Source organism: Lepidothrix coronata, unplaced genomic scaffold (assembly GCF_001604755.1).
Source record: "Lepidothrix coronata isolate B3197 unplaced genomic scaffold, Lepidothrix_coronata-1.0 Scaffold18, whole genome shotgun sequence".
Lineage (NCBI taxonomy): Eukaryota > Metazoa > Chordata > Aves > Passeriformes > Pipridae > Lepidothrix > Lepidothrix coronata.
The window spans coordinates 2,521,400-2,534,900 of NW_016690198.1; the positions used below are offsets into that span (position 1 = coordinate 2,521,400).

The following is a 13,501-nucleotide window of genomic DNA, read 5'->3' on the forward strand; positions in this document are numbered from 1 at the left end:
GAGGGCGGTGAGGGCGGCCCCGCTCCGCCCCCGGCGCGGGGGCGGTGGGAGCGCAGGGGGCGGGGCCGCGGGGCGCAGCCGCCGCCGCTCGGGGCCGGGAGCTGGGACTCCCCGCGGGGGTTCCGGTCGCTGCCAATTGCGTAAGGGCGGCAGCCGGGGCGGGGAGCGGCGGGACTTGGCGAGCAGTCGGCGGCCTCCCGCCGTGTCCCGGGCGGGGAGCGCCATGCCGCCGCCCTGAGCGCGCCAGCGCCGGGCCCAGGTGAGATCGCGCCCGGTCCGGCCGGGTCGGCGCCAGCGTCGAGACGGGCCGGGCCTGCCGGGGCGGGCGGGCCGCCGGAGTGCGGGCCGGGCTGGGCTGCCGCGCCTGCCGGCGGGGCTCTGCCGCAGTGGCCTCTTTTGTTCCCGGGGCCGGCGGGAGGGGAGGGAAGAGTGGAGAGCAAAGGGAGGGAAGGACGGAGCGGGGGCAGCTGCAGCAGCAGGCGGCGGCGGGGCGGGGAAAGCCGGGCAGCGGCCGCCCGAGGGAGCCTCCGGGGCGCTTGGCCTGTGCCCAGCAGGTGTGGGCCCCGCGACTCCTCCGCGGGTGCTCGGCAGGTGCGGCGGGGCCGCGCTGGCTGGGCCGCGGCTTTGTTGGCGCGCCCGGTGGGATGCTGCTGGAATCCCAGTGGGAAGCAGCTGGGCTCAAATCAGCATCGCGGCAGGGACTGCGCTGGGACTTGGTAGGTATCCCCGAATAATCGGGTTATCGTGGAGTGCCTTCCTGGTGAGTAATAACTAGTGTCTGCTTTACTTGCCCAGAGGCACGGAAGAAACAGTGGGAGTTGTACATCATCTCAGCCCTTCCAAGAAAAGAGGGTGTGCGGTGATGAATGCCCCGCGGTTTTGCTACATCACAGCTTAGGTGAGAGCTGTGTGCTGAAGATGCTGTCCTTGTTTGTGCTTTACTTGTGAAGTAGTGGCACGGATTCTTTAAAAGGGGAGAGATTTTAAATTTCTGAGTAGTTATAAAAAGAAAATAGCACCTGGGCCTTGACAAAGACTAAATGAAGATAAATGAAGATAAATGAAGATAAATGAAGATAAAGCAGTACTTCGTATTTTTGTGTGCCATTAGTCAAGTTTTAATGAATCACAGAAAAAATGTGAAATGATGGGAAATGGCCTATGGGTAGCAGTAGGGAGGAAGGGATGTTCATCTTTGTTCTTAAGAGTCTGTAGCTCTTCAACATGCTTTGTCTGCATAGATACTATGCACTGCCTGTGCAGATGTATAATCTGCCTGATCAAGTTTGTTGTAGCTGCGCCTCCTGCGCTCTCCCTACTAATACGTACAAAGTCTGTATGCCAGGGACTTTGAGCTAGACAGAGTGTCCAGAGGAGTAACAGTTTTATGTAAAGGACTCATAATGCCCCCATCATCAAATTTGAGAAGAAAAAAGTGAGGGGGGGGGGAAGAGGACAAAGACAAGGGGTGTTGTGAGGTCCATGCTAAATGAGTGTCTTCTAAAATTCAGCATATGATCTGAACAGTAGCTGGGGAGTGTGCTATTTTGGGATGTGGATAGGTGTTTTTCAATGGCAGACTGTAGGGATTTTTAATTATGAATATTATCACTTTCACCTCCACAGTATTTTGTGGGGAAAATGGTACTGAGGGTTGGCTGGAAACTTTTAGCCAGTTCATCAGACTTGTCGCTGGTTGGTGGAGACACTAACTAGTAGAAGATGGTGGCCCCTGTGTGGAAAAGCCATTGTTTTCAGAAGGCTCTGTGAAATCCATTAAAGGGTTGCCATCTGTAACAGGTCCTGTGGCTGGAAGAGTTACCTTTTGGTGACACAGCTCACATTTCTTCCAAGTTGACATATCAGGGGATGGAGTAGGGGTACAAAAAGGTTGTTTTTCCTCTAAGGCATAAGTATAAAGATAGGTAGAGCACAAGCTGGGGGACTACCTTGGTTATTTTACAGCTTTTTTTTTTTTTTAAATTTGAGTTGATACATGTTTGAGTAGCTGTACTTAAAAGGAGGGTAGAGGTTTTATTTCCTTGAGTAATGAGAGAGTGCAGTGGGACAGGTGCTTTTCAGTCTGATTTAAATACTTCAAAACAATATTCTTATCACCAAAGATGCAAATAAATACCTGCATGCCTTGGACAGTCTGGACTAGAAATGTTCTTTAATTACAGATAACTTATTAATTTGCTTTTAATACAAAGCACAGTCATTAACTTCCTTTACCGTATGTCTGTCATGTTTCAGAAAAATTCTATTAAACAGTTTTAGCATGCTTTTTTCTGTGTGTTTTGAGGTTAGTCACTTCAGCTTCTCGCCATGGAATTCTTGTTTGCAGAAAATGAGCAGTGTTCTGCAGGTCATTATTTTTTCTCCATGTGAGGAAAAAAAGACGGACATTAGAAATACCAGGGACCTTACTTGGTGACTCAATTATGTCTTTCTTACCTGTTGAGTAGGAGGTAGCCCTTTCCTTCTTTACCTGTGAGATGGCTCTGACCACACTCTGGAGCTCCATCTCCTCTTCATTTTGCCTTGTACATGAGCTGGGAGCATGTAGGGAGGAGAAGGAACTTGGTCCCCATTGTTTGATGGGGGCTAATGATGCAGCCTATACAGCTGTAAGGCTACACCCCTGTCCCGCAGCTAAAGGAGCTTCTTGGCTGATGGGCCGCGTCATCAGCTGATGGGCTGATGGGCCACGTCTTCAAGGAAACTTGTCCCACAGTGCTTGCAGCAACACTGTTCTTCACCTGTGTGCTTGAACGAACGATTTAAAAACCTCAGACAAATCTGGTAAATCTCTCTTTCTGTATGTTAAAAAAATTATAAGAGTGTAGTCTTAACTGTATAAATAAAGTTCATGCTTAGCATTACTAAGACAGTTTTGTAGAATCATCTAACGTGTGCATCAAAACATGATGAAAATCTGTATTGTAAATTGGAGTTTCTTGATCTAAATCATGATTTTTAGACTTGATTCATTCTCAGCTTATTTTTACTAGAAGGGATTTCACTACTGATTTAATGGAGGTATATTTGGCAATTGTTTGTAGATATGGGTGTAGAAGTCCACTGAAATATTTTCTTGGAATAGTAAAACTGAGAAAGAAAATGGAGAAGAAAACTCTATACCTTTATAAAAGATGTGAGGGAGAAAAGTCAGGTGTTTGCCAATATTGAAATGAAATACTGAAGGCATTAAAGAATGCATACTTTAGAACAGATTTTATTCCTTTGGTGTGAAGTAGTTTAATGCAAGAGAACCTATCAGCAGCTCTTCTGTCTTTTTGGTGCATGGGATTAAAGAAGGGGAATGTGAAAAAAAGACTAGTGCAGTCCTGCAAGATGACCAGCTATACCTAGCGGGATGCCGCAGTACTTAATGGCTGGGTGCAAATTTCTTGGAGTTTCCTAGAATGGAATTTACCACAGTAAGCCAAAATAAGAATGTGGCCACTAGCTCAGCAGAAGGCATACTTAATGGTGGATTACAGGTCTTTGTTTTGCTCTTTGAAGACTTACTTCTGTTTTGGGATATCCCAAATATGCCATTTGTGACTTTTATAAAAGGAAAATAATAGAACATATTTTTATTTTATAAGATTGTACAAAAGTTTCATGTTAAGTCAGTGTAAGTTTCAGTGTAAGTTAAGTCACTGTTTGTTTTTCACCAAGCTCACATAGTTCTGTGATTCCTTTGGTACCTTAGAGCCGTGGAGGATGTTGACATTCAGATATACAGGAAGTTATTCTTTGATAGTTTATTGGTAGAAACTCTTTTCACAAGACTCTTCCTTTGAAGGCTTTGTGCCCTGATGGGTTTAGCTGGTATGTGCTGTTGCATGTCACTATTCCTACAGCAAGTGAAAATTGTACTTAAGTTTCAGATACTGTGTATCAGTCTGGCGTGTTAATGTAAGCTGTCATGTTAAGGTGTATTTTGTGCTGACAATGTCAACAGACAGTTGCAGTGGCTGAGCTGAGAGGGATTTGGTCCTTAGAGGAGGAGAGGTGATTTTGGAAAAGTGAAGGCAGAAGACAGTTAAATGAGATCTTAAAGCATAGTAGAAGAGTGACCACATTGTATCAGGCTTAGTGTCCATCCAGGCAATTGCCAAATGTCTGACAATTCTGAGGAAAAGGTATCTGTTTACTACATAATGATGTTACAACGTAATGATGCTACTGCTTTCAGCCTCGAACAGTTTACTGCTCAAGGACTTCCTAAACTTGAGGCAGTATTACTTATCCACCAGCCCTCTGACTGAGACTGACTTTTCTGCAGCCTTGTTGCTCTCTTAACCTACGTAAATTCTTGGAAATCCACAGCATACAGTACTGAGTCAGGCTCAGAAACCTCTCCGTCTCAGCCTTTTTTTTTTTTTCCCTTGGAAGAGACATGAACTCATTTGCATTCTTCCTGCTATTTCTGACTGTATGGACCTGTGTCATATATCCTCTCTCTTAGTCATCCACCACCAGGATGAAGAATCCTTTGGGAGTGCAAACAGCTAAGAAGTGCTGATGTCACAGCTGTGTTCTCATTGATGTGATTTGGAGCTCTTAATTTTTTAAGGCATACTCATTTACCTTGGCTCATACATATGCAAGACAACTTCAAAGAATGTGAGTGTGCAGCTGCAACAGTTCAGCTTTTCAAGCAGCATTGTTTTATTTGTGGTTGATGCACAGTTAAAAACAGTCCCTCAAGTAAGCAGAATAAGGCGTGAGATATCATTTACTGAAGGTTGAGTTGGACTGAAAAAAAAAATAACAAGAACTTAACAGCTTTGCCTAAGAAGAAGGAAATGCACATGCTGATATGGAAGAGAGCGTATTATGCTACCGATTATTGTTTTAAATATAATTTAAACATGACAACCCTCTGATTATTGAGTGGTTCTGTCAGTACACTGAGGAGTATTTTTGCTTGTATCTGTTGAACAAAGCTAAACATGGGATCTCACTCTTTTCCCCATTGCCTGTTATATTCTGTACTGTCATATGCTTATGATCTTAATTCTTATAATCTATTTATGAGAACTTTTCTAATTTGAAAATCTTACTTTCCTCCTCTGTGGAGGGCGATTGTAGGCCTGAACTCTATTTCATCAGTGATTCAATGCATTGCCAGAACTGGACTTCACCTCTCTGAAGTGTATTACCATTTACACAGAAAACTTTCTGCAGTGAAGTCCTAAGCTGTGGGTATTTGGATGGGATTTGTGTTTTTCTCAAGACTGCAGATAGCTGTAGATACCACTTCTTATTGTCAATATGAGAAGTAGTTAAGTTTTTTGCTGTTTTGTGCGGTTTTTTTTTTTTCCTACCATCATATTCAGGTTCTCTAAGATGAACACAGCAGCAAATGCATCACTTTCACATGAAGGTGTTGACTTAAATGGAGCTATTAATTTACTTAAAAGTAGACTTGTACTCAGATGCATGACTGAGCTGAGGAGAACAAAGTATTTTCTAAACTACCCCTCCAATGTCCCTGTGAGGCTAATGACCTCTTTTTTTTTTCTCATATTACAGCCTTGGGGCTGAAATAAGCTGTGACTCATGCAGCAAGCTAATAACAGATGGGTGATTAAAATGCAAGTTTCCACTCTTGTTCTCATAGACAAATTATTAAATCTTTCATTCCTGAAAATATGAAGCAGTAAAAATTGTTCCATTCATGTTGCTTATTTCAGCCTATGTGCCGCATATTTCCTAGCATGCTCTCTTGCATCTGCTGTATTTAAGTCGTCAATCAATTCACTTGTATGCAAAGAAACAAGTGATTTCTGCATGGGTTTCTCCAGCAGAACATGCTATTGTTTTAACAGTGAATGAAAAACAGAATAGAGTTCCCCAATTTATAAGTCATTTATAGAGGTTAAATGTATCAAAAAGAAATATAGGGAGAAAAGTAGAATTCACTCTTAAGTGTCAGGTACCATTTTAGATATACTGACCATGGTTTGCTGTGGCTTCTCAGTTGTGTTTCTTTGCTTTAGTGGGCAAGACTTGAAAATACTACAGCTGTATTTGAGCAGACTGAAAATAGCAGTGTCTTCTGGTCAGTTAAGAATTCTTGAAAGCTTGCAGGACAATGTTTGGAAAAAAAACACGTCCCTGCAGTTTCTGCAGTAAGACACATCTCTGCAGAAGTACAAAAATCCCTAAGTTTTATACATGAACTTTCTGCAAAATTAGATATTTCATCTGTTGCATCAAATACTCTCCTGACAGTTGTCTAAGTGAAAACAAGCAAGCTCTACAGAGTTTATTCACACAAACTGTGGGTGAAGGACAAAAGCCCAGTTGTCATTGGAGTGGGGAACCATTTTTCTTGTACAAATACCCATTTTGCCCCTATCTTTCAGTCTTATCCCTAATGGTGATCTACCAAACACCTTCACAAGAGGCTAGGAATTAAATTCAGGGCTGTCCTGTATACTGTAAACCATGAATCTGATAGTGGTTTTGCTTGACATGCTATAATTTCATACTTGTCCCCATAGACATACTTGTATTCCAGAGGCTACAGATTACCTGTCTACTTCCCTTGGGAAGCAATCATCTCACCATCGTCTCCCCCTCACCCTGTCATCCTTTCTAATCCATAGCTGGTAGCTTAATTGTTTTGTATATCGTATCACCTAAACATACATAGTTCAACTTTCCCTATAATTTTGAAATTTGCTTCTGACTTGGAGAGAGACTAGTGTGCTCTAAGATTTCATTGGAGCAGCTGATGAAGATTACTTCTATCTATAGACCTTGTCTTACAGTATAAATACAATGCATGCTTTCACTTCTGTCTCTTGATATGTGGTATCAAAGTGATTCTGTGATTCTGTACTTTGAAAGATTTGTTTTAGGAAACATGGTCCTTGGCTCAAATGGTTGCATATCATGCAATTTTGCATGTTTTCTGTATGCCAAAAAATTCAGTAAAAAATAGAAGTGGTGGCATGCAGCAAACGGCTTGTGTGCCTAGAAGATGTCAATAAGAGTTTTTACACGTTTTTTTTAAGTCAGCTGGGATTTTTCAGGCTGTTATAAAAGTTATTGTCATTTCCAACAATTACTTAACTGTATTAGTGTGTTTTAATGTGCACATATTCTTTCCAGCTTTTGTACACAGGTGGAAAAGTGGGTTCCTACAAACATTGCTGTCTGTGGTCGTAGTGAATAGGTAGGTGTAATTTCAGAATAAGGAAGTAGAAGAAAATGTGGAAGCAGATAGGGAAATGTGGAAGCAGATAGGAAAGCATGTGGGCACCCTGTGTATCTATAGGGGACTATTCTTAATGGTGAGGTTGGGATTCATTGAACTGGGGACTTCCAGAGCATTTGAAGCATTGAATTAGTGTCTCCATTGTAGTTGACCAGCTTGAAGGCTTGTAAAAATGTGCATGTCGTACTTTAGGTGTTTGATTTATATCACTTTCTGTTCAGTAATTGTACCTACTTAGAACCTTTTTAATACTGAATTCTTGTCCCTTTTCTTGGGTCTCTCACTGCACTTTGATTTCATACTAGACAAGTGCCTCTACCAGGAAAGCATCATGTGGTGCTGTGTTGCATGGGGAAATATTTTTTTTTTTGGTGGTTGTTTTCCTCCATCTTTCCTCAGCCTTTTCCTTAATGCAAATTATATACTCTGAAATTAGACAGTAGGGTAATAGTGAGCACTACAGCTGGTGGTGTTTGATAGCCCAGATCAACAGAAGTGTGTGATTTTTTTCTGGTTTCTCTTCTGTTTTATTTTTAAGAGGTATGATCCTTAAAACATGCTTAAAGTGAAACATTAATTTCTTTGCACTGCAGGGAAGTAAGCATACTTTCTTGACAAAGTTTTCAGAAGGTGCAGGGGTGTGTGAGTTTTCTAGCATGTTTGATGGGTTTTATTTGACAGCAGAGAAGTGTGAAATATCTTGGAATATTTCTCACATTTTGGGTGGTGTCAGGTGATGTTTTGAGTTATCTGGTGAAAGAATCTGATTCCTTTCCAGGAAACCAACCCCAAAATGAGTAATGGATAAGTATGGCACTTGCTTCTCGGCACACAGTCACGTCTCAGGAGGTTCAGGTGTTATTCCTTGGTTGTACAGTGCATATATTTCTAGTTTCTGGCAACATGGAACAATGTGGGCTTTTATGAGTGTGGTAGTGGCACAAGTTAAAAGTGGTGAAGGAATTCTTGAGGAGACTGGAGATGTTGCAGCCTGTTCAGCAGCTCATTGCTGTCTGCCTGCTGGGGTTTGCTGCCTGCACAGCTCAGATGCTCTGTAGGCAGATCCAGACTTGCAGGCATTCACTGTTTTCACTTAGATGCTGTGTAAAACAAAATTTTTTAAGTTTTTATTTTAGGTGGTTTAAGCTGAGTTGGCTGATGATATCAGTACGAGAACTACTTGCTTATGTTTTAGGAAGGGATGCATGAACAAAAATCTGGATTGTGTGGAGTAGCACTACTCTTGCAGAAGAGTGATATCCAAGTAGTGCAGTCATCCAGCAGATGGATGGCGACAAATATTTGTGGGCTGAAGCATCTGAGATATTCCAGCTGAGTCTGTGCGTAGGAAGCTTCCCTGGTACTGATGAGCTGGAAGCAAATGTTTAAGTGTGGCCCTAACTAAAAGCCATGTTGAATAATGGATTTAAAATCTTGCATGATACCCTGTTGAAGGGAATACTGAATTCCAGTTCAGGAATACTGAAACAACAGCATGCCTGAATGGCGTGACAAATAACATTTGTACAGATTGAGCTCTGTATAACTCTTAGGTAATTGGTTGTATATGGTGCAAGAACTTGACTATTACTGAAAATAATTCGAAGCAAGGTGCAAAGTAAAATACTGCATTACTCTCGATATTACAGTACAGTTGTAAAATTGGGTGGTGTTCTTGTCTGAGGTCATACCATCAGGAAGAGATGCCCAGATCATGAGCTACTTTAGGAGACCACAGCATAGGCACAGGTTAAAGGGAAACATGGAGAAATTCAGGTGCATGGGAACTTGCAAGGAAATGGGATATTTAGGTAGTTCAACAGTTTGTGGTTTTTTGTTCTGCATTTTACTCTGTAAATGCATTTACAGAGAAAAATTTGTATTTGTGACATACAGACTGTATTCATGCACTCAAATAATTGCATTTCTGAGACATAACTGGCCATACAACCAATTACTATGCATGCATTTTTGTGGTGCTATCTGAAGGCTTCCACAGGGTGGAAGTAAACAAGCCAATAATTTGAATTCGATTATCAATTTGTCTTTTAAAGAAGCCAATAGCTGCTCTACAGGATAGAAGAGATCCTTTTCCAGCTAGAGAATTTCAAATAATACATGAAGAGGAAAGGAAGTGTTGCAATGGTTACTCCTGTTTTAATGGAAAACTATATGGTAGTTCTCTACCATGTCCTAAGTATCTCCTTGTGGCTTTGTTTCATTATTTTTATTTTGAAATGGGCAGGAAAGCAGTTCTGCAGTCTCTTTTCCATCTGTCTTTGGGGTGACCTGTGTTTGCACTTGAATGGGATAATTGGAAAAGTTTTAGGGTTTCCAAAATGAGATTTGCAAACAAAGCAGAATGCTTTGTACAAAACAAAATATGCTTGAAATATTGGTGGTGAGTGTTTTCAATGTCTGTTGTAAGGAATGATTTTTTTTTCTTTAGGAGTCTGGCAGTACTTTGAGACCTTGATAGGCAAAATTGTGGTAAAATTATTTTGTAAAACTAAGTTTTGCATGGCCAATCTGAATTTAGATGATATAGCTGAGTAATTATCAAACTCGTTAACTCCTTGTGTCATGCTATAATGAACTCTGTAGCTATTTTGTCGGTGTCACAGATAAATGCCATAACTGAAAACAATTTTTAAGTTTAAGAAGTAAGGGTTTCAAATCATAAAATAAAATAAATCTTAATGTGGGATCAGATTTCTTAAAACTTTTAATCAACAAGTTAGTCCAGTATTTGTTTCAGCTAGACTGTCTTTGAATTAGTTGAAAAGCTCCTTCTCTGCTTAGCTTTTAACACCACTTCTAGAACATAGAAATGATTGAATTTTCACTGCTGAGAGATGACAAGTTGAGTGTAAAAGCACATGTGGTGAAAGCAAACTGTTCCACTGCTCATAACACATTGGGCAGTTAAGTCTGGGAAGAGAAGATTATGTTTGGGAAATAGTTTCTCAAAGAACAGAAAGGAGAGTGGTGAAAATCAATTTGCTGTAACGAACAGGTGCAAGAAACACTGCTGGAGGACTTGGAATAACTTTGGGATAGCTACTCCAGTTAATGTTCCAGTGCCTTGATTGTCATTGTGTATACATCTGGAGATGCATTGTCTTCCCTAAAAGGATTATCCAGCCTGTTCAATAGTAACAGCTCTTTTGCCTTGAAACAGTGAAGTATCAGATTTTGCACCATGAGAGACAAAAGGCTCCTTTGCTACTTCTCAGAATAAGATTACAGTTGTCACATTTCTTCTTCATCAGTGTGCCTGACACTTCAGAGTAACCCTTTTTAATGGAAGAGAAAGAGGATCTTTATGCTCTTACATTATTAGTAGTTTTTATTTTCCTGATTCACGTTGCTATTTGATACACATGACTTATGCCTAAATCCCCTTCAGGGTTTAGTTTAAAAAGTTATGTTTCAGTTAACTGAAACTTGAGCAGCCTTCTCAAAAAGTTCTATCTGTAAGAACTGTTAATAGTAATGAGAAAAAAAAATCATGCCAGCTTTGTGAGTACTCTACAACACTGTTGACTGGAAAACCTGAGAAAACAGTCAAATGCAGGTTTGTGTCTCTTAAAGCAGAAAAGCATGGCGGGTTAGAACTGGTGGTGAGGATGGGCCAGATAGTGATGGCATTGGTAATCATTCCTCTTTGGGTGCTTCAGAATAAAGGTGGAAGCAGTACTAGTAACTGAAATAAATGCAGCGCTCGCTTCTGGGAGATAGGTACATTGATATGGAGGAGACATGTTGCTTCCAGGCTTTGTGTCCAAACTCAAGTATCTCAGCAGTGAGGAAAACCGCAGGGTTTACTGAATGAGATGCAGATGGTTCTCTTATAGGACTGTTCCTGAGGCACATTTACTAGCAGTTAAATCCTACTGTAAGTAAAGTTTGTGGGCCCTGTATGCCTCAGCTCATTAAGAGTGTTGACTAAGTTGTGTCATCATGAATAAACATAAAATAGTATTTTGTATTTTGTATATTTAAATGCATTTTACTGCTTCCAGTGTGGAAGGAAGACTTGTCTCTTTCAGCTTCTTTTTCATGAAGGAAAATAGTGAGGATTTTGTTCAGCTCCTGTGCGTAGAAGAAATACATTTAGGCATTCTTTACATAACTGTGGGGAAGCAGGGGTTGCTAACTTTCTCATTGTTCAGCTTATTTCTTAATCGCAGAATACAAGTTAATTGTGAAAACACTGAAAAATACCTACTGGAACTATGAAGAAATGGTCTGTGCTTTACTGGGTTCCCACACCAGATGCTTTTGAGCTTAATTTTGTTGAAACACATGTGCTATTGTTCATGCTTTTATACCATGTCAAGCGCCCAGTAGCAACTGAGTGACTGATACTTCGTAAATAGCCACAGCTTCAGTGCCTGTTCTTCTTAAGAAATGTGGCTTAAAGTTGCCTGTCATTATTTCTTTTTTTCTTTTATGTATTTTGATCTGTGCTCTGAAAGCCTGTCTCTTATCTTTTCCCTGTTTGTGTGTGTGTGTTACAGTGACTTTATAACATGCAAGACGCTGATGCCAGGGGGAGCTCCCCTACATTCCTCCGGCCTCAGAACGGGAGCAGTCACAGGTCTTCGGGGTACATCCCAGGGAGAATTGCTCCTCTCCGTCCCCCACCACCCTCGCAGAGCCATGCTGCTGCTGAATTTACCTCCGCCAGACAAGAAGCCCGGACAAGACTTCCGTCCCTACCAGTGGAGCAGCACCGCCGACAGGCAGAAGCCAACAGGCATAAAAATACTCTTATTTGCTTTGCCATTTCTAGCCTTTCACTTTTTGTTGCACTGGGGATTTTTTTGGGAATAGCTTCAAAATATGCTCCAGATGGTAAGTTCTTTTGCAAACAAAATCATCCTAGAAGTTATACTACCTGTGATCATAACTCAGTAATTCAGCATCAGGATTAGAGTTGAAAGTTAAGTGCAAAAATAGGACACTTAGTGCAATTTTAACATTGAAGGAGGCAGTGTTTGGCGCAAAGATCAGCTCCTTTTTATGTTATCAGTGTCGTTTTTATTATGCATGATTTGATTTACTTAAGTGAAACAGGCATAGCAGTAAATAAATATTACTGGTTGAGGGGAAGAAGCATAAATGTTTTATAAGCATAATTATTTTTGCCTGCAGAAGCTGTCTCGTAGGTTCCTAAATTGTAGGCAAAATGAAATCCTTATCTGTGTAAGCAGTAACTGAAGAAGATAGTAAAAAAGCATTCAAGTAAAAACATTTAAAAATCTGGGAGAACCTATACCAACTGTACGTGTTTGCTTTGTTTATACACAAGTTGGGCAGGGCCCTTTTTTGATCTATTAGTCGTGATTTTTTTTTTTCAGCTCATTTTAGAAAACTGAGCAACTTTTGTGGAATTTGGAGAATCTCTGAGATGTGTCAGTGTCTGTAAAGCATGAACAGGTGATGTGATTAACTGCTGATCACACAGTGTACATCACTCTGGCCAGTTATTCCTAGGAGCTGCTGTGAAGTGCAGTTGCTAGTTGCTAAATGTTGGTAGTATAGTTTGGAGCATAGGTTGTTTTGGTTGAATTTTTAGGGTATTTTTAAGGCAGAGGTCAGGTTTCTAAAAGCTAAAGAGGATTTTGAATTTAAACTGTTGGCTCTTGTAATAACATACTTAGACTTCTCACTAGCTTTTGGCATAGTAATTAATAAGATGCAGTTTCCAAAGTCAACGCAACACAGGCTGAACAAGTCAGATAATCAGTTGAAGATTTCAGATGACAGTACAGAATGAATGCACGTATCCATCTGGACTGCTCTTGGTGGTAGCTTGCTGAGATATCTTCTTGGGTGAAGTTACTGAGTATTCTTAATAATAATGAAGGAAAGCAACAAAACCTTAGGGAGTAGTAAACAGAAGGTTATTCCTGTGTTGTGATCTGGATCACTGGTAACGGGTACATATGCAAGTAAGTACTTTGGTTACAGACACATTCACAGAGGACTGAAGGGTGCCTCACCCAGTTGACTCTGTGAAGTACTTTGAGGTGAAGTCAGACTCTTCTCAGTGGTGCTGAGCAATAGGACAAAAGTTAATGGACAGAAACTGATGCACAGGACATTCCACCTTAATATGAGAAAGAAATTCTCTGCTGTGTAGGTGACCATGCACTGAAACAGGTTGCCCAGAGAGGCTGTGGAGTCTCCCTCACTGGAGGTATTCAAGAACCGTCTGAATACAACCCTGTGCTTTGAGCTCTGGGATGG

The 13,501-nt window shown here is 41.1% G+C and overlaps 1 protein-coding gene across 4 annotated transcripts in view; it reads left to right on the forward strand.

Annotated features, from left to right (window-relative positions):
- TMEM2 (transmembrane protein 2) overlaps positions 1–13,501 on the forward strand; it is a 52,126-nt gene that overhangs the window by 1,192 nt on the left and 37,433 nt on the right. Inside the window, exons 1-2 of one of the 4 annotated variants that reach the window (XM_017807340.1) lie at positions 190–259; positions 11,767–12,103. In XM_017807340.1, coding sequence (XP_017662829.1) covers positions 11,779–12,103 — 325 coding nt within the window. In that variant the 5' untranslated portion in view covers positions 190–259; positions 11,767–11,778. Of the gene's footprint in view, positions 1–189; positions 260–741; positions 899–11,613; positions 12,104–13,501 lie in introns of those variants that run through there. The other 3 variants (XM_017807341.1, XM_017807339.1, XM_017807338.1) reach the window with 3 other exon arrangements.